The 22,677-nt window shown below is 35.6% G+C and overlaps 1 protein-coding gene across 1 annotated transcript in view; it reads right to left on the bottom strand.

The window, feature by feature from the left end:
* The window catches only part of Cad89D (cadherin 89D), a 278,532-nt gene that overhangs the window by 147,592 nt on the left and 108,263 nt on the right, over positions 1-22,677 (bottom strand). The window contains exons 9-12 of the mRNA XM_089594166.1: positions 20,470-20,802; positions 19,623-19,869; positions 17,693-17,851; positions 10,953-11,130 (exon numbers count right to left, since the gene is read on the bottom strand). Of these exons, the coding sequence (XP_089450292.1) occupies positions 10,953-11,130; positions 17,693-17,851; positions 19,623-19,869; positions 20,470-20,802 (917 nt within the window). The remainder of the gene's footprint in view (positions 1-10,952; positions 11,131-17,692; positions 17,852-19,622; positions 19,870-20,469; positions 20,803-22,677) is intronic.

The following is a 22,677-nucleotide window of genomic DNA, read 5'->3' as shown; positions in this document are numbered from 1 at the left end:
CCAATTATTTATTTTATATTGTCGTTCATTACTTTACGTCCAACCCGAAACTAATTCGCTCTTGCTTGTGTGCATATAGTGATGATCTATACTAAATTTAGAGGAAATTCTATTTTTATGAGAAAAGTTATAGGTTTTTTTTAAAGAAATACTTGATTTTATTCAAGTAAACTCTGTTTATTTTGTATTGTCGTTTTATACCTTCCGATCAAAAGCTCACCATGTGCATCTACTAAGTTGTTCTATTCCATAAAAAAATTATGTTTTAAAGAACCCTGGCAACGCAAAAATTATTTATTACAGGTTGCACAACTAATCCAATAAAAAATATAACAAAATTTATGCTCGTGAGTGGTTCAGGAGTCTTCTAACAAAACAAAATAATGACATCCTATCTTGAAGCACCGTGATTTTTCGCGCTACTTCACGAGACATCGAGATGGATAGCATAGACCTCTATTAGGTAAATAAATATTGAAAAAAATCTTCTTTCGGAAAAATCTATTTACACTAAAAATTACATAAATAGCATTGGCATAGAAATTTTTTTCATTTTCAGATTTAGAAAGGTTCTCCATTTACAAAATTTTTTAAACTAACAAAATTGTGTTATTTTTATGAATAAACAAAAAAAAATTTCTAAAATAATAAGTGATACATCTGACTAGACTCAACACCATCACAGACATCAGAGCTTATGTAATTTCTTTTACTGGAATGAAACCTGCAAAATAGTATGATATTTAGTCCTGTATAAAATTTTTTTTATCTACATATGATTTAGATAGACCTATTAAAAACTAGAAACTGACACAACGTTTGTAGGAGACGATGGCAGGAGTATTCAGCGATGATTTCATCGTCCATCTAGGTTAAGGAAGTTAGAGGTGAAAGAAAATAATGAAATTTTTATAGCTTATAAGTGAAAAGATTATTTTAAAGCCAAATAACAATGAACAGTGATAATAGTTTAACAAAAACTCACTTGTCGAGGAGTAAGTGGATCTTGAATTAAAAAATGTAATCAAGGGCTTTTAAGTTTACTTTTGAAAAGAATGATTTAATAATTTACGCTTTGAGATACAATTTAACCCAGTTTTTCATGATTACTAAACAAAGGGAAGTATACAGAACTCCGTTACACTGGTTAAAGGATCATCATATTTCAAAATAATAGACATTTACTTGTTTATTGAACTTCACATGTCAACTTGATCGTGATGTAATAAAAGAATCCACAGCATTTACTATCTATTTGTTCTTTTCTGCAACTCTTTTTGACAACGTTTATCTTTTCAATACTCTTGGCACAATATAATAAACTATTTTCTCAATAAATTATAAAGTTTCTACCTGGTTGACTCTTAATGAAAAATGTATTTTGACTTGAAGAGTAAGTATCAAGCAAACCTTGGGAAAATCAAAAGATTACTATCAACAAACTGCTATGGTTATTCTTTACCTACCCTATTCATGCAGACGAAGTGACAATGGCTCTCTAATTTAATTAAAAACTCCGAGTAGTGATTTATGGAAACACAACTGTTTAGATGGATTTGATCCTTTAGAATATGTACCGGTATCTAATGACTGTAACCAACTATTTCCAAGTAAATATTTATGTTACATTGTTTAGAGACCCTTTGCTACTATTATGACTAATCGTTTTACTTTAATTTTATCAATAATGTATGTATTTAAGTTTGAATGACAAAGTAAACTCTTGTATCTGACAATATCAGCATCGATAGTTCTGATTGGATGAACAATACTGAAGCCAACACTGACCAAGATGCATATGATAAATCTTTAATTGTAGCTGTCAAGAAGAGGTTCCCGTTATGAAGTCACAAGATTCCTATCAAAGATTATACTGCTTTGAAAAAAAAAACATTCTTTGGCTAGACGTAAGTTAGGAGATACAAGTAGAAGACATTTAAGATGTCAAAAGCAGATGAAAATCTTTTCAAAGTCAAAACACAAAAACAAGAAAGTGAGTAATTCAGTACATGCCTAGTGATTCAGCTGCTTCGGGGAAAAAGGGCCCATCATCGTCATTTCCATTCTATGCAACGATGAAATTCCTAAATGATGTGATTGATTCGGTACCGTAAGTGTTCACTGCTTTTTATGCACAGTAGTCTGTATGTCACTGAACATCTATTAGTTGACTTTAAAATGGCTTCTTCTATAAGAAATTGTGTTGGCGATGCAGTTAATATGTCAACCAATGTGGAGGCATCCCTTGAAGAATAAGAACCACCTGCACCTGATTACTACGCAGAGAAGTCTACAAAAAGTATGTACATATTCATGGAACTTTAAAATAAATTAAAAAATACAATAACGTTTATTAAATAAGGCAGAATCGTTGCCAGATCAATTAATACTAAAGTTGCTGACTTTGATAGTGAGATTCTGTCTTTCCTCAATTGTGATCTAAAATAACATAATAATAGGTTATGATTAACAATTCTAGATGTTCAAAGATGTATACTGTATGACATGTGTGCAACACATTATTAGTTAAAATGGTACCCGATTAAAATAAAAAGTTTTATCTAAAAACTAATGGATAAGAAAATAAAGTTTTTTAAATTTTAATGACGCACATTTAATCTAAATCAATTTTATTTGGTAATTATATACTTATCTTACAATTTCTCAAAAGTTGCAGTTATTAGCTTTTTTCCATTGAAAGGGGACTGCTCCTTTGTTCATAAAATACTCTGCAAAGATATCCCTTACGTTTACTGCAGTATTATGCTTGGATCTTGAGTCAGTTAAAGGCAAATTGTAGCCGATATTAAAACCCTAACACAAAATTTTTTTGTAATTTTAGGTCAAACTAATGACAATAATTCATTAAAACCTCTGGTGATATTCTAAAAAAGTTTATGAATCCTTGTCTGTCATGGAGCCTAAGAGTCAAGACAAGATTGTCACTTGCACCCTGAGCCACTCTATTTACTTCTTTAAAAAGTTCAGACACCTACACCTGCTTTACTTGATAAGTTTCACTGTTTATCAATGCTCAATAAATCAAATACATTTTTTAAGTTTCATTTTCTAATATTGTGTTATTATACGTGCTACTTCGTTTTCTCTTCGGTAAAACGATAATTAAATTTTTAAGGTCAGACGATGAGATACGCATCGTTTTAGTTTGTACTTCTCTTATTATTAGTATAAAAAATGTTTTGTTTGGTAATAATTCCTTTAATAGTAACTCTGTGACCGATATGCCATAGGTTTGAGATTTAAATTATTGTGCCAACTAAACTTCGGCTGGCAGACTCCAGACTGTAAAACACTCATGTACAAGCACCCTAAGAGTACATTTATTTATTCCACGTAATATTTGAGTACTTGTAATTATTTATTACATAAAAAGACTGTGAGAAATTATAACTGTTCAGTGTTAGTACAAGAGCAACAACTATGACATAAAAAACCATAGCACAAAAGTATAACTGTTCTTTTGTAGTTGTGGTGATTGTGAAGCAGAAAATAGTAGGAAATCAAAAAATGAGGATGGATTGAGTAGGGTAGAGTAGAGAAATCGGAGACTTACCAGTATGGGATATAAGTATGTCGCCTATGAGTCGGCTTGAGGTGGCAGTCCCATGACTGCCGTGTCCAGGAATTGAGGAAGAATGTGAAATGATCAAACGCTTGTTAACATTAACAAGAAAAGGTTTAATGTTCACTAGTATGAAAGGGCTTCTCAAAGAAGCTGCAAAATGTGTGCTCACAATGATGGTTGATACTTCTCTGCTCGCGCAGCGGCCTGCACGACGAGCAGAGACGCGGAGGAAAAATAGGCAGAAGAAGGCTGAAGAGCCTACTCTTTTACCGACGGTTGCGCAGCAGGATTGGGTCCCCACACTACTCCCCCCTGAGACAGAACAAGTAAAAAGAAACTGAAAGGCTGTGGCTATAACAAACTGATAAAAGTTACAAAAATATAGAAATTGAATGCTGTCGCTGGAAAAAAAAGTATGGATAAAAAAAAAAATTTCTGAACGCAACTTGACAAAAACATTACTGATTAAATCGCAGTACAACACAAATTGGATTGTTTGTACTTAGTTACAATTAACGTTGGATACAATTTGTTTTAACGGAACAGAGTCTCTACACATAAAAAAAATGATAATTTACAGAGTGTGTGTAATTACGCTGTGGCCGCGCACGTGTAGGCCATTATTATATTGTAAGACTCAAATGATGTTAAATATAATTACAAAGTGTGTTTAGACACTACTTGAAGTCTATGTAGATTTGACTAATGATTAATTAAACGTAAAACATAAGCGTTGCTAGTTAAGAAGATATTTAAAAGAAGTTTTACAGACTGTTTTCAAAATTAACATTGACTTGACAATAACAGTGATATTAAAAACTATAAATTCGCAGTTTCTGAGTTACAAATTGGCCAACGCAAGGCACTTTGGTGTAATAAAACATTAAATGTAACGCAATTTTACAGTAATAGTATAACTGAGTAAATATAAAATCACAGTTGGCGTCAAATAAGCTGAGACTATATTGATTAATTTTCCTTAATATTAGCAATCAGGTAACGAAGAGACCAGAAAACAAATTTACTTAGAACTATTATTGGATGTGCTGAAATGAACATTTTTGTTGCATTGTTTATTGCACGGATAGGTTTCAAGTACAGGAATGGGCCTTGGAGGCAGAATGCAGGGTGTGGTGAGATCCACAGTGGGTGCCTCAAGGTCCTCCAGAACAAAGTGAGCTGATTTGAGTTGTTCTGTTGAGACAACTTTGTGTGTACCGTTTATATCTATTTTATAGTCGAGGTCGGAAATTCGCTCGATGATTTTGAAAGGGCCCGAGTAAGGACGTTCGAGTGATTTGGCAGCTAGGTTGCGACGAAACACATGTGAGTAAGTGCGAATATCCTTAAAAAAGAATAGGCAAGCCTTGTGGCGGTGCTCAACGGGCACTGGTTTGAGTGTTCTCATGTGTTCCCTGTAGTCCTCAATAAAAATTTGAGGATTTGCAAAAAAATTATCAGGGATAAAGAATTCACCAGGCAGGCGTAAGGTTGTACCATATAAGAACTCGGCAGGGCAGGCTCCCGTGTCAGTCCATACTGCGGGGCGGAGGCCAAGCAGAAAGATGGGGAGAAGTTTAACCCAATTAGGATAATTGTGACATATGAGTGTGGCCTTGAAACTGCGATGCCAGCGTTCTATGAGCCCGTTGGCAGCTGGATGGTAGGCAACGGTTCTTTTGTGCTGGCAGCCTATGAAGCAAAGGTAGGCGTTAAATATGGTGGATTCAAATTGAGATCCCTGATCTGTGTTCAGAAATCTTGGGGCACCGAAGCGAGCGACCCAAGTCTCCTGGAAGGCACGAAGGACCGTGGAGGCTTGAGTGTCTTTGAGACGGACGGCCTCCACCCAACGAGAGAAATAGTCCATGATGGTTAAAAGGTACGAGAAACCCTCACAGGTCTTGAGAGGACCAACGATGTCCATGGGGACATGACGAAATCTGTCGTCCAGAGATATAAATTGACTGGGCTCGTTTTTAACATGACGAAAAACCTTAGATTGTTGGTAATCGAGACAGCCATGACACCAAGATTTTATATCTCGGTGCATGTTGGACCAAACGTATCTTTGACGAATCAGTTGATCTGTAACTTTAGCGCCAGGATGAGAAAAACTATGAGAAAGATCAAAAATTCGTTTGCGTAAAGCTTTTGGAACGTAGAAACGAATAATTTTGCCAGTGAAGTCGCAGAAAAGACGAAGATGCTCGTGACATAGTTCGATGCTTTTGAGTTTTAATGAACAGTCTGAAGACTCGAGGAGTGACTTTAGCTCGACGTCATGCTACTGATGCTGAATAAGTTCAGGCATCTCGATATCAGTAAGTAGGCGAATCATGTCGATGCGAGAGAGAGAGCGTCTGCTGCGACATTATCTGTACCGGGTAAATGTTCGATCTCTGTGGAAAATTGAGAGATGAAGCACAGCTGTTGGCACTGACGAGGAGAGGCTTTATCAGCCCTTTGCGCGAAAGTATAAACCAGGGGTTTATGGTCAGTGACGACTTTAAAGCACGTACCCTCAAGAAAATATTCTAAGTACTTGATGGACGTGTAAATGGCAGTGAGTTCCTTGTCATAAGCGCTATATTTTTGCACTGAGCTGGAGAGAATTTTTGCGAGAAGAACGCTAAAGGGTGCCAACTCCCATCAGTCAACTGCTCGAGGGCTGCACCCATGGCAAAATCTGAGGCATCGGTGACAAGACCCGTAGGAGCAGTGGAAAAGGGATGCACGAGATGACAAGAGTTTATAAGACTATTTTTATTGTCCACAAAAGCCTTGATGGATTCTTCCGCCCAATCCATTAGCCAACGATCTTTTTTTTTTTTTGGAGTCGTGCGTGAATGCATAGAGAGGAGCCTGAACAGATGCAGCATTAGGAAGGCTGTGCCGATAAAAATTTACAAGGCCCAAAAACCTTCGGAGCTTGACGACCATCTTGGGTCTGAAAAAATCGGCAATGGCCTGAATTTTCTCTTTGTACGGCCTTGAGCCATCCTAATCGATGAGGTGGCCAAGAAAAACGATTTCCGATTTGTGAAATTCGCATTTGGCTAGATTGAGGAGGAAGCCGAATTTTTTGAGACTTTCAAAAACCGTCTTCAGATGAGAATCGTGTTCCTCAGGAGAGGAAGAGAAAACTAAAATATCGTCAAGATAAACAAAAATTAAGTTCAGATCACCCAAAGCCTGATTAATATATCTTTGAAAGGACTGCGACGCGTTGCGGAGGCCTAAAGGCATAAAAACATACTCAAACAGAGCAAACGGGGTCGTGACTGCAGTCTTAATAATATCCGTGGGCGCGATAGGGATATGATAATAGGCTCTGTACAGATCAAGTTTTGAAAAAACTTTTTTACCCTCTAAGAGAACAGAATAATCGTGAAGGTAGGGTATGGGGAACTTATCGGAAACCGTGCGAGAGCTTAGACGGCGATAGTCCCCGCAGATTCTCCAAGAGCCATCCTTCTTACGCACTATGTGAATTGAGCTGGCCCAGGGGCTCTTGGAGTATCAGCAAGTACCACTTCTGATAAGCTGCTCGAATTCTTCTTTGGCTATTTGGTATCTTTCGGGATCGAGACGACGCGTGCGTTTGGTGACCGGTGGACCGCAAGTTTCTATATGATAAAAAACGTCTTTAGCCGTAATAAACTGAACAGGTTTTTCACCTGTGACTTCAGGGAAGTCAGCAAGAATTTGAGAAATTCGAGAGCTAGAGGAAAAGAGACTGATTATGGGTGAGGCAGCCTCTCTGAAACAGCCAATTGAGTAGAAGTTCGAGTGAGGGTCAATGAGCCTGCGGCGCGAAACGTGAACGATAAGACCAAAAAAGTGCAAGAAGTCTGCCCCCAAAATAGGGCTAGGAACGTCGGCATGATGGAATTTCCAGGGAAAACAGCGTTTCAAGTGCAGATTAAGCGCCAGGTCTACCTCACCGTAAGTGCAGATTACGGTATCATTGGCTGCGAACAATTTAAAGTCAGTGGGTCTAGCTGAAGGATCGGTCTTTGGCAGAAAGGAGATTTCTGCTCCTGTGTCAACAAGAAAAAGAAGACCAGACGAGATATCGCGGATATGGAAGCATCTTATTCCAGAGAAAACCTCGCTCACAGCTTCCACGCGAGGAGGAGAGCCTAGTTTTCCTATGCCTTAGGCCAAGAGCAGTTGCCATTACAGCGAAAAGCCTTAGCGCCATACTTACGATGGATATAGCAAAGACCATCAGAATTGGGGCTGGGGTTGGACTCAGACTGGGTAGCCTTGTCATCATTGTGGCGAGAGTGGTCGTTACAATTACGCGACTTTGAGCAGCCGCGGAAGGGGCCGATCGAATTTTTACCCATGAGGAGATCGACACTTTTTTTTAAGGTATCAAAATTGTTTGATAATTTTTCAAAAAGCTGAAAGGATCGATCATCCATGGACGAAATCGGAAGGTTAGCTACAGGGCTAATGGGTAGAGTCGTGGCTTGGGAATTAGTTCTGATAGCAGAGATATTCGTATGTTCGGAGGAGAGGGAGTCGCAGTACCTGTCTGCTGCCTCTGCTAAAGCTGTCAGGGATGTGATATTATGAATCAAAAGGGCTGCCCGACAACCGGGAGAAAATTACTCCAGGAACACGATCCTGAGGACCTTCTCCCCACAACCTGTCTCCAAGGCACGCATTCTGATCAAAATCATGGACGGTTTGCTTTCCAGCGAAACCTGGTTACGCATAAAGTTCACTATTTTGGGTGCTCGCGCAGCAGCCACTACCTGAGGTGTCGGATTTTCGCTTTCGTTTCATGTCAAAATCGTGTAGAACGAAATACAAATAAATAACAGTAAGCATGGCTTTAGGCGGAACACGAGGTAATTCCGAGAAAATGCTGCGAGTTGTGCAAGCATGTGCGTGTCGAGACACGACATATAATACGCAAGTTTACGTGGGCCCGCGCAAAGGCAGCAATTGTAAACAATGCGAGTAAATGTATATATATATATATGTAAGTAATCAAGCCGGTACGCAAAAAGAACAAAGCATGCAAACACTATTAAATCGCCTTAAATATAATTGTAAATGTTTGGTGAAATCACACTTCACAAGGTCACGCATGAGTACCTGCAGGAGCTGTGGCAAGACGATGAGCTGAGGGATACTGCAAGGCTGGAACGGTCAAGAGCGCTGTACTTAAAGCGTCCGGGTGGGCTCGAATGGCTTGGTGTTTTTGGCGTCGAGAGGCCGAGACGATGTATTTCAGGAGAATCATTGACGAGGTGTCAGCGTGAGCCCCAAGAAAGCTGGCTCTCTATAGGCAACAATAATGGCTGCCACTGCACAAAATTGCTGCTTACATCTTCCAAGAAGTAATAATACCTTTCTTCTTCCTTGAGACAGTCAGGGTCACCAATATGGGATATAAGTATGTCGCCTATGAGTCGGCTTGAGGTGTCAGTCCCATGGCTGCCGTGTCCAGGAATTGAGGAAGGAGGTGAAATGATTAAACGCTTGTTAACATTAACAAAAAAAGGTTTAATGTTCACTAGTATGAAAGGGCTTCTCAAAGAAGCTGCAAAATGTGTGCTCACAATGATGGTCGAGACTTCTCTGCTCACGCAGCGGCCTGCACGACGAGCAGAGACGCAGGGGAAAAAGAAGCAGAGGAAGGCTGAAGAGCCTACTCTTTTACCGACGGTTGCGCAGCAGGGTCGGGTCCCCAGACCAGCTTGGAGAAAGAGGGGGAATCGGTTTGCGAGGGTTATTCGGAGTGGTTTTATAGTTGATATTCCTTTTTTTTAACTACCTGTCATAAAAAATCGCATTACTTTGATGATTTCTGAATTACAAATAATTTGGTCAATAAATAATACAGACGAAATTTTCATAAGTAAGAATCAACTTCTGTCTCATCATGGCTACATCTTCTTTTTTTGAGCTTAGAGCAGATAAAATAAACGTTACGAAACCACTCCCATTTCGCCTTTTTTTAAAATTATTAATTCTGAAAAAATTTGTTGAAATTCTTATAAAAATATTTTTTGAACATTCAGCTAACATATTATACTTTTTATTTTTCGTATCAAAATTAAAGTTCCTCGATTTTATAAAATATTTTTTATGCGATAAAACTGAAATAAAAACCATTTTTTTTTTGGCTGCAAGATGACAGTCAACTTTGACTTGTTTTCACTCGAAAAACATGGTTTTTTGTAGCTATATTTAAGTATAAAAAATGCGTTAGGGTCAGGACTTTTGAAAAATATTTTTTTTTTACAATTAGATGAATTTACAAAAAGATATTGAGAAAAGCTTCGATTACCCTGCCGCTCCGATTGCCTCACCCTACCTTATGGTCTGCACAGTAATTTCTAAAATATAATTTTTTTGAACGTTTTCATCAATCATTTTAAACCTTTTACACTAAATGCAAGATATATCGAGGTAAAAATTGAGGAAAAAATACTTTCCAGTTGAGTGAGTAGAGTTCGAGTAAAAAGCTACTATAGGCCATCATAAGAGATGAAAAAGTTAAAATTTGGTTAAAATGAGTTTACACGGTTCATGGACAACCCTTATGGTAAGAGTACAAAGTTTCAAAGAGAATAAAGTCGTAAAATATGCTTTACCGAAGTGACTTAGCACGTTTAACGCATAGATTTGTGTCCCTTAAATAAAATCTCTTTATCAAATAAAATATTACTTACTTTTTTAAAGAGTTAGTTTGTATGAGTTTATCCACAAAAAAATGTTTTGTTTTTTTTTCCCTTATTTTTCAATAATAATTTTTTGAGACATACCCTTAAAACTGAGCTGATTTTGTTTGCAATTGCGTGTACTGTATACGTCAAAATTTGTGAACTAGGGTTTTAGTAGTGGTGATGATACTGTTCTTACGCGATTAGCGCAAAAAAACATCTTTATGCATTATAATAGATTAATAACAATTTCACGATTCTTGCCTCGTAGTGCATGATATTGCAAGAAAAATAAGGTCCATTCAAGGATGTGCCTAAAAAAAAATGTTTAAACGGGTACAAAAATGGTATATATTTCTGGATGTGCTTAAATATAATGTACTTATAATAATTTTAAGGCCAAAAAAAAACAACTTAATATTTCCTTAACTTGTAGCTGTGAGGCTAATAAATGGATCAGAAAAGATTTTTAAGCCTGAAGTTGGCAAAAAGCTTAAAACTGCAAACCTTTTTATATGACATAGGTAGAAATTTATTTATGCATAGCTAGTTTTTCACTTTCTTCAATCTTTTGAAGTGTATGTATGTAAAGCTAATTTTTCATTTCTAAATCTTAACTACATTTTAAAGTTCATAGCTCTCATTTTGAGGTATTGTTTTATAAAACTTTTACTTACTTGGTGAAAATACCGTTCTCGTCACTTGGATCAACCACATGTATTGAAACATTAGTTACGAGGGTGAGACTGTTCTCATCGCTAACGACTGCTTCCAAATCATACGATGATTTGTCGTAATTTTTGATGTCATCAACCACAGTTATAGTTCCAGAGCGCTCCTCCACAGCAAAAGGTACTAACATCAGAAACATGGTATTGTACATTTTATTATGAAGTAATTTTTAAGTAATCTATTAGCTATTTTTTACAATAATTTTGACTCTGTAAATTGCAGTTTTATAGTTGGACTTTTTGGATCAGGATCGAAATACTTTGTAACAAATTATTACAGTGATGAAAATTTTTTATGAACGCGATTCATGACGATAATTTAAAAAATTCAAACACCACAGACAAAAGGATAGAAACTGAATGAAAACAAAAACATCATTATAGCTAAAGTACTCACATAGCGCAATTCAGGATTTAGAATAAGCCAGTTAGGGATTTTCATATCGCAAGAATCACAAATTATTTTTTTATATAATCACTTGTTGGACTCTATGAGTTATATAACATACTAACAAAAAAGTAAAGTTTTTCTTGAATATTTTTTTATGATATAAAAGTTTTTCATAATTTGGTCAGGTCTACAATGGAAAACTTGCTTATAGTTTTTTAGGTATTTTTTGACAGTTGGAATTTTTTTTGGAACCAAATCACTTATGCCAGGTTCAGCGCGAGGATCTAGCCGAGAAAAAGTGTAGCGTTACAAAAAAGCGTTAAGAAAAACGGTAAGAAAATAAGAGAATGAAGGAGACCGATAACTACTCCCTTCTATGCACTGCCTCTGCTCCCCTCTCTCTGCGTACTAGCGGTGGGATATCTGGAGGTCATCATTAGGAAATTCGGGTATTTCAAAGTGATTTATATAAAGTGCTAACCAGTGAAAATTCTCAGTAGATCTAGTACTCCAGAGAGCGAAGGATACCTGGAGGTCATTCTCAGGAAGTTTGGGTACTTCCAAGTGCTTAAACAAAGTGCTAGTTGGTGAATATTCCCAATGATATTTTGAACTTCAGAAAGCAAAGAACACCTGGAGGTCATCCTCAGAAAATTCGGGTCTTTCAAGTGTCTAATATATCGTGCTACCCAGTGAACATTACCAAGAGGTTAGTATCGTGCTTTACCAAGTGAACTTTCCCAGATCCTGGTCTCGTAACTAAAGGTCACGTACAAGAAATAAAAGAGTTTTTGAAGAAACCAACGTATTGTCAGTTGTTTAACCTTAAATTCTATCAACAATTCGATTAACACCCCTTTGAAAACTGGAAGACTTCAGAGCAATGAAAATGTCTCAACTACATCAACTAAAGACTCGAAAATAGAATACAAAAGGGTTAGCAAATTAAATAGTCTGATCCCACAATTCAATAATGGAGACTTACCAATTTCTATTTTTATCAAGAAATGTTGAACCCTTGAAAAATACGTTAAGTCTGAAGGAAATAATCTCTTCATGTTAACTATTGAAGCTAATATTATTGAGGACGCCCACAATCAATTATTTATAAAAATGTTTTAGATCTCATAGATCTTAATCGGTTGAGGTGAGGGCGCAGGGAGCAGTGCTCACGGCCGTAGAGAGATTCAGGTTGGGGTCATGCAGGGGTATTTTATACCAGATGCTCAGTCATATAACATTCAATATATAATCTGCAATTAATGCAGCCGAAAATATTGAAAGTATGGAAAATTAATCTGGGGAACTACGTAAACCTTTGTCTGAATTAAATGGGAACATACCGTATATTAAGGATGCTCGCTTCGTAAACAATATGAATAATTGTAACAATAACTATAGGAAGATCCACCAAAGAAGTCAATCTAACAATCATGAAGGAATTTCTAATGCCAATAATCAAAACAATTCCAACAGCAACCATCATAATAACTATCGCGATTGCTTCAATTGTAAAAGATCCGGTCACTTTGTCTGTAAATGTAAAAAGAATTATTGCAACCATTGTATTTTGTTTGGGCATAATTGTAACTATTGTAAATAACAAAGGTATCCGACAAAAAGAGAAGATAGCGAGGCTTTAAGCTTCCATCGAGTTCGTCGAGTGGACGTGGCAGCAAACCCAGTATCAACCCAACAGAACACGCCAAAAATCGAGATATTATTGCCATTAGCCGACTGTAAAAATTAGACTTGCCTGAAATCTTAATACTGAGCCCAGAATTGAGACCCTTTTCACCGAATTCACTTATTGGTGGAGGTTTCAAACTAAACTTAATCAAACGAAAAATATTAAACGTTCTGGTCTTTTACGACTTTCTCTTTAGCTTATCGGGAATCAATCAAGGGCTTGTCAAAACTTTAGAGCAGGTCGAACTAAACATTAATAATGCAAAGCCCTCGGCGGATATTGTATTTGACGATTTCCTAATACCATACGATGGCATACTAGACGTAGATTTCTTGGAAACACATAAAGCCATTATTTTATATCCTGAGCACATGGTAATTTTTGAACCCCAATCAATACCTTTTACTATCTGCCACAACCAGCTTTAGCTTCCCACGAAAACTAGAGTTCTATGCAAGGTTAAAATTCGTAACCCTAACAAAACATATGGATACTTGCCAAGGTTGGAGGTTGAACCAGGAATTTACGGGGGCCAATGTCTTATCAGGAACAATGGGGAATTGGCTCATCTTTATGTTACCAACACTACATCTTAAAATATTAACTTTGCTATATTGCCTATTTATTTACAATCATACTATAATACAATAACGCCAATGAGATTTATCAAAAACATTTTGGAATAGCACCCTAGAATATCCAAAAGTATACAAAATCTGAGTCTGGACAAGCTAAATAAGGAGGAGCGAAGCCACATATTTTAATTGGCTTTATTTTGTCAATGTCAATTTTATGTACTTGGAGATAAATTAAGCTATATCATAATATTTAACATCAGATTTCTACTACTAATAACATATCTATAACCAGAAAGCAATATCACCATCCTCCTCATTTGCGCGACAAGATACAGGATCAGGTGAAAGACTTATTTAGTAATGATAGAGTTGAAGAATCAGATTCACCCTATAACTCCCCAGTTTTGATAGTCCCAAAAAAGCCTGATTCGCAAGGTAAAAAACGTTGGAGGTCGGTTATTGATTTTCGTGCTCTTAATAAGAAGACAGTTGCGTCTACATACCTATTACCCAGTACAACCAAAATTTTGGACCAATTAGGTGTATGTTAATACTTATCAACCCTAGATTTGGCCTCTGGTTACCATCAGATGCCTGTGGATCCAAAAGATGATCCAAAAATTACTTTCTCCACCTCCTTTTAATACCTTTAATTCAAGCACATGGCTATGGGCCTCAAAGGAGCCTCCACGACTTTCCAAGCATTAATAGAGAAAATCGTAAGCAGACTCCAAGGTATCGAATCGTTTGTATAAATGGACGATATTATAATATATGCGGTTTTGATAGGAGAGTCACGCCAGACATGTTAAACAATTCCTGGGACTAGTGGGTTACTGTCGTCGCTTCATTCCCGACTTTTCTAAAATAACAATTCCTTTAAATTCATTATTAAAGAAGGGTGTTTCATTTATTTAGCTTATTCCAAAGATGGAAGCATTCGAAAAATCCAAGAACTTTACGTACCCAACCTCTTTTGCTGTATCCCGATTTTACTAAACCTTTTGTTGTAACCACAGATGCTTCCGATCTTTCTCTTAGCCATTCTAACTCCGGAAGAAATCGGTTAAGACCTATCTATCGCTTACGCTTGAAGAAGTTGGAATTCTACGGAGATCAAATGTACTACTACAGAGAAAGAATTGATCGCTATGGTTTTTGTTGTAACACATTTCCGACCTTATTTATATAGACAAAGATTTACCTTAGTAAGCGATCATAGGCCTCTAGTCTGGTTACATTCCATTAAAGACCCAACTTTGCAGTATATTGAAAAATTAAGTTACACGAGTATGACTATAGCTTTATTTATAAATCGGGAAAGATAAACTCCAATGCAGATGCACTGTCGCGAAACCCAGTACCCTCATCTACTCTCAATTACTCCAAGAACACCCCATACGAGACTTAAATTGATAGTCCTTCTATGTAGATACGATGAAACCAATCTTTTCCGACACTTCCTCTGACAAAACTAAAGAAAACACGCCTGCTGACAAAACTACTATTACAGAAACAGACGCCCTAGGAAGAGAGAGATACGCAAACTACGAACTGATACGCATAAACAATGAACTAGAGTCTATTTTCACCTGCCAGTAGGCTTAGAAAGTCTCCTTAATCCAGCAACGGTGTACAAGACACCATCAGAGTCCAGTCTGCAACGTCAGACACAGCTAGGAGAAGAGGGAATGGTCCAGAATACAGATAGCGCTTGTACTGATGGTTTGCCTCTGGTACACAAGCCGACACAGCTAGGAGAAAAGGAAGGAGGAGGGAAAGCAAATGGTGCAAAGGAGCCCATAGAGAAACAGGGGGGACGCCCCTGAATAAATACGAAGTAATAAAAGGAATACAAATTTTAAGGGTTGCGGACTGACGACGAGTAGAAAAAAAAGGTAATTAACGACGATAGGCATGACGATAGAGACGGTGGCCGAGAATGAGTTTTTGTAATTGAGCATAAAAAGTTCTCGACAGATCAGTTGCTTTTAAGAGAAAACAGTTTCACGCATTTTATGTCAGTAGACAGAATATCTGTGTGCAAAACAATTGAAAGACTTGGACATGATTGACATGGGGAAAATGAAACTTGAAAACCCCGAAAAATTACAAAACAGATTCATACAACAGACGAATAATTTTTCTCCTATTCATAAAGAGTTGATCAGAAGACACACCTTCGGTCCCTTCACAGTAGTAGAATGTCTGAGAAGTTTAAAGGACGCTGTGATTAATTTAAAGGTAGTTACTGTAAGTATCGCCAAAATAAAAGATTAGAAAACCTTCATTGGTTACTTGTTAATATTTGTTACGACAACACTGAAAGAAAGTAAATTTACTACTCACTATTTGTACTAGCAAGGTTACTATCCCATTACACGACGACAGTTTAGGAATACTCAATGAGGTTCATGATTCTCTGATAGGAGGATACAAAGATAGCAAAGGTCTACAGTAAAATACGTGAGAGATATTTTGGGATGGTAAATAAGAGAGCATTTCAGAATAAGTACGTACTTGTAGAGTATTCCAACGGAAAAAACAAGTTCACGTAAGAACTAAATTACCCATGATTATTACAACCAGCCCCAAAGAAGCTTCTGAGATCATAGAGATAGACATAGTCAGAAGGCTCCCCATAACCGCTGTAAGTAATAACCTATAAGAAACCAAGTCCCTTGCCTGCGTATCTTGAAGCTGTATATATGGAATGTTAACATACAAATTACTAGTAAAATTTCAGTTTTTCCTTAATATCTTCGCAAATTGTCGATCAATTAAAATACTCCTTCATTGAGATTAAAGACAATAAGAAGTTTGATAAATGCAAGTTTTTAAATAATTTTTAGCCAAATCAAAATTTTAAACTATAGACTATCTCCTTTTTCGAAAAAAAAACGTTTTTTTTAAGATATCACAGTGAATTTTCATTGAATGGTAATAATTCTTAATGAAAGTTAAAGATAGTATCAAGTAAAATTACTGTTAATTTTTTAAAAATTTTTGGCTTTTTTTGGCCAAAAATTTGGCCAAAAAAAATTTGGAGCGAAATTCAAGTTTTGAAGTAATAATTATCTTATATATTAGAAAAAATGACGTTTTTAAACATATAGCAAATTTTAAACAAATAATAATCATTCTAGATAGAGGATACAAGGTAGTATGAAGTTTCATTACTGGAAAATTTTTAATACTTTTTTAAGCCAAAAATTTTCAAAAATTTTACAGTGGTGATACTTGATACTATTTTCAACCAACATGAGAAATTATTACTATTTAATTAAAATTCACTCTGTAACCCAAAAAAAAACATCTTTTCTTAGAAAAAGCGAGACAATCAGCAGTTTAAAGTTCGAATTTGTCTGCACACGCACAGCATAACCTCAAAATAATGAAAAAATGCGATATCTTCACGGTAAAGAAAGATAGGTCAAAGATAAAAAAATATACGGGTTTCTTACATGGAAATGAGATCCTTAAGGTGCACAAAAAGAGAGGTAATAGTTGATGTTACAAAATAACCTCAATATTAATTATTTAATACAATGTCTTTCAAAAATTGATTTTAGAAATTGTGAAAACATTATACCATAATAAAGAATTCTTACTATAAATTTCTAGAATCGATTCCCTAATTATTTGATACTGTAGCATGATAAGAAAATTATGATATGCATCTAAAATTTATTCCCAAAATATTTTACAACAACATAACCTTTAAAAAATAACGGAATAAGATATATAAAAAAACCAGATATACAAAAATTAAAAATTTTTACGTGTATACTGAGGAGAATAAAATCATTGACGTCAAACAAAAAGAGAAGTCTTGGTTGGTGTTGTAACATTAAAGAGAGGCATGGATAGAGAGAAGAGCAGAGCACGTTAAGGATTAAGTTTACCAACCTTACGTACAAAAGGGACTTCGTTACAAATGCGTGTCCCACGACACGTTCTATTGATTTTTATTTTTTATTAGATAATTCATTACTTTTAAAAAACTGCTATTCATAATAGAACATACCTCCTTCCTGATAACTATGCAGAAGATCGTAGACCAACGTCTTGCTCTTAACGATCTCATTCACTCTAACTTGTCCAATGCTTGTTCCAACTGGAACGTTACCACCCACCCAGAACTCGTATGGCGCTCCAACAAAGTCTGGATCTTTTGACTCCTGGCCTTAAAAATTTTTTTAAAAAATTCATTTTTTCACAGCTCTAAAATGTAGGCACTAGTTGTAAAATCTAATTATTTACAATATAAGTTATTATCTAGTAACTGGTAAGTCTTCAAATGAAAAACAGTAATAAGAGTAAAATTAATGCATTTTTTTTTTTTAAATTAAGTTTTTTTTACATTATTTTTAATTCTAAATGTACTTAATAGAAGACAATGAAAAAGCAGGATACTCAGTTAAAAAAATTTTATGCATGGTAATTTTTTTGCGTAACACATGCAATTGTCAGATTTTCGTATTTTTCTGTGAATGAATAACAAGAAATATATATTTTAACAAAATAAAAGATTATTTTCTTCTACAAATGTACTTTCAACCATCGATTTTGTATAAAAAATCTTTTTAAAACTACGATACTATCAACTAAAATGAAATTTGAAGGTTTTACATGGTACGTCTTTCATGTTTGGAATTCTGAGTTATGTAATTCATTGACAGAAATTCATGAAAACTCAGCTAATCATTTTTCCAAACAGATATTCTTGACACTTACTTACAATAAATTGGCAAGATTACGGGGGTGTGGTCACATGGAGCATGAATTCCGTATACGAAACCAATTCGAGCCTATGAGAGTGCGAGAGAGGTATTTTCCGTACACCTCTCTCTCTTTCTCTCTCTCGCTCTCATGAGCTACAATGGGTTCCATGTACGGATTCCATACTCCATGTGACTGCACTCTTCACCTTGCAATATAAGTGAAAGTGTAATTGAAATGTTTGAATTGAATCATCATACAAACATCAGCTGTTAAAACTATGAAGTTTTGAAACCATAATTGAAATGGTATGTAGTAAACAACATAACTTTTCAACGGCCACTGTTAACCATATGCGCGTAATCTGATATTTATTTGTTATACAAAGAAAATAATTACAGAAATCTTTACCATAAAATCAGCGGTCATCCTGGGATATTTTTGAAATACGGAAATTTTTACTAAAATTTTACGTAAGTTTTTATCGGACTTGACTGCTATTTTTATAAAATTTGCAGGGGTGTCGTACGTATTAATACAACGTGACAATTGTTTTTACTGAAAGTTGAGGTCTTTAGAACTACAGCAGATGGCTCGAAATTGGGTCCCCATACAAGGCATGTTGAAAAGGCTTCTCCACGAAACTCATTAAGGCCCTCACCTTTAGCTTGTGCCATAAACCTTTCGATTTGTAATTCGAAGTCTTTACAAAACCTTACGTAGTATATACTATAACATGCTTAGCTTTCTTGACAAATATAGTAATTTATTGGTAAAGTCGATGTAAAAAAAAAATCGGATCTGTTTTTACTTGTGATCTCGCCTAGAGCTACCTATATACTTTTTTAGGGATAATTTTTGAGTTCTTTTATGGAATAACCTACAGTGAGGTTTTGATGAATAATAAAGTTCGGACAAAAATTACTGTTAACAGTTGCAAAAATCTCCAGAATCACATAATTACCCTCCCTTTTATACGATAAAAATACCTCTCTTCTTATTTTCATGTTTCACTAGAAGTGAGTAACACATTTACCTAAAAATAGTACAAGAAAAGTATCATATTATTTAATTTAGTGGATTGTATAACTAGTGTGTTTGTTTTCTGAGCCACGAACAGTGTTACTTGTAGTAATTGCTTTTGCAGCACATAGCCTATACATTACTTGTAATGTTTAGCATTTTAGTAAGCACGTTTTTCAGGAATTACCCATGAACGGATAAATTGTACCCACCATCACTTTGAAGTACTTCAATCGTGACAACGGCAAGAGAAGATCGTTTTTCACTAGGATTTGATGGCTGATCTGCTGCTTCAATAAAAATTACATGTTTCCCTTCAGGAACCGAATTTTCGGAGATAGTTATCACACCAGTGTCAGGATCCACAGCAAAAGGTATGCTATTGTTGGAATTACCCAGAAGTTGAAGTGTGTACTGTACTAGGCCATTGATACCTAGATCCTTGTCAACTGCGTGAACCTGTTGAGAATAAGAAATATATTTTTCAAACAGTGAGATTGACCGTTGAGAAAAGGCAGTAACCACTTTAACCCTAAGTCAATTTCAAATCAAGTAAGGCTATGAATGTCATATATTGTAACAGGAAAGTGGAAAAAATCATTATTAAAAGTATTATTGGAAAGAAATATAAAATTGTTTGAAATTATGATTAACAGTTATGTACGTCTTTATTACTACTGCTAATGCTTGGAATAGTTTACTAAAAAATAAGTTCTTTTATAAAGCTTCTGATTTTCATGAAAACAAGATATTTTTTGTCAATGTTATAATAGTTAACGGATTAAAATAGTGGTGTATATGTACACAAAAATTTTACAAAGTTTTGATTAAAGATTTTTTTCATTGCAATGTATGAAAATATTTTAGAAACAATTAACTTTACTGATACGGTATTTTGAACGTAGATACATAGTGAGACCCAAAAGTTCTTAGTTTTATGGGACTCCACATAACTTAGTAAACATAGAAAGTATTTTTTACACTCAAATTTGAGAATTTAGTATACTAAGATATTACGTTTCGGTTACGTACGGTCATTCATGTTAATCAAGTATATACCTGACCAATGATGGTACCAGCTTTATAATCACTATGGGCAACAAATTGCAGTAAATTTCCAGGAACAAAAACAGGATTGTTGTCATTGGCATCAAGAAGTGTCACTTGAACGTCTACCGAGGATGAGACATTAAAGGGCTCGACGTCACTTGGACGCTTTTCAATAGCTACGACTTGCATTTTAAGAAACGATTTCTTCTCACGATCAAGTACATTTTGATTCTGTACTGTGAGCCAACCTGTTGCTTCATCAATAGCAAAAGCATTAGATGGGTCTCTCAGCTCGTATGTGAATTCACCATTTTCACCTCTGTCATGATCCACAGCCATTACCTAAAATTTTATCCAAATCTTATTTATAATTATGCTTAAGAAATATTATTTACCATCTAAAATAGGAGTTCACAGCTTGCAACAATGATCCATACTTTATGGAATTTTTTTTTTAGATGTATAAAATCCGAATTTGCACTCAGAATAATGAAAAGGTAGTAATCGACTGAGACTTTATTGTATATAATGGAACACTATTTCCAGACGTGTTTTCTTTTTTTATTCTAATATTTTCAAATAATATAAAAAGCAAAAAATACTAGCTTATCATAGCTCTATAATCGCAGAAACTTTCAAGTTTGAGTAGTATGAATAAATTTATAAAGTATTGTAACAAAAATTTTCAATGTTAAATTTATGCATTTTGAATTGTAATCCTAATCATAGTTTTTTCACTAGTACGTTGAAAAATTTTTTCATTAAAAAATTAAGTTTTTTACTTAAAAACAGATACACACGAATAATATAATAACAAAAATCAATAAACTGCGTTAAACACCATGATAAAATATTATCAAATGATAACATGGTATATAACATATCTTTTAATTTTGTTTTTTCACGTAAACAAAAACGGGCTAACATAGAGCGTATAGATTGAAGTTGTTCGATCAACGAAAAAGGGTACGTTTGTTTTAAATGTAATTATGTACAAATACAAAGTGACGCAATGCCAAGCTTTGACAAGCTCTATCTTTGACAGTTATTGCTTTGGGTAAAAAAAAATTGATTTCCGAAAAAAAATCGCATTTCCTCCTTATGTATAAATAGACAAGCTATGTCAGTTTCAGAGCACTTATCTGAGAGTAATACAGAATACACCACAAGACGTACGAGTTGGAACGGGGCTACCATTGGGTATGCACACGTTAAAATCTATCGAGACTCAATCGATTTTATCTTTATTCGTAACCAACTTGCTGATAAGTCCACCAATTTCTCCTTTCTCAACCATATGCCAATAGTACACACTGCAAACCTTTTTCTGTATCTAGCTACACCTGATGCTTAATTTTCTAACCTATAAGTACCTACCAAACATGAGGCTAGCCCCTAGAGCAAAGCTGTAAATTACATCATACGGGGGGAGGCACTCCCAACTTAATTCCTGAGAAACAAGGCAGTCTTAGTGGCTACCCGACTCTCATGAATTTTGATACTTACACGAATGTGGCTAATGCCTGCAGGAAAAAAACCAATGAAACACCAGAACATGACGTAAAGTCCGATATCAAAAAACCCAACAGAGAAGAAAGTCCTGCTGGACCTATCCCATCCCTACAAATACAGCAACAATACAATCCACAAACGTCCAAATTCCTCCCCACACTCTCCGATTACCCAGTGGAAATCAGGGGTCCATATAAAGTAATCGTCTAACCTATCTCCTCTCCTACAGAAAACCGTAAAAAAGCCATATACACCCACTTAACGTCGAGAAACTTGATTACTACTCTCTACCCTGACCAAATCGAAAGCTTCCAATATTAAGGCAGAGACAAACTCGTACTCGTCACTTTCCATCGCAAGGTCACCAATGCAGTTCTGCAATCAAACTCTCTGAAAGAAAAGGGATTTGAAGTCTTTATCTTCTCTGTCGATATCTTCAAAAAAGATATAATTAAAACTATATCCATCTAACGCACTGAATCAGAAGTTCTACAAAATTGTGTTTTCCACTCTCCAGCATCAGACTTGAAAGTCTATAATGCTGCGAGGTTTAACAGAAGAGCCACTACAGGTGATAAAATTGTGTACTTACCTACTGGCACGGTTTTTCTCACTTACACAGGTCAACTCCAACCTCAACGTGCCTACCTGTTCAAGCTTAAAATCTCGGTTGAAACATATATCCCTCGAGTGAAGCTATGTACT

This window comes from Copidosoma floridanum, unplaced genomic scaffold (genome assembly GCF_036245765.1).
Source record: "Copidosoma floridanum isolate Cflo_tuat_1 unplaced genomic scaffold, Cflo_Japanese_pri ptg000021l, whole genome shotgun sequence".
Classification (NCBI taxonomy): Eukaryota; Metazoa; Arthropoda; class Insecta; order Hymenoptera; family Encyrtidae; genus Copidosoma; species Copidosoma floridanum.
The sequence above is the reverse complement of the archived record's forward strand: the minus strand, read 5'-3'. Positions and strand labels throughout refer to the sequence as shown.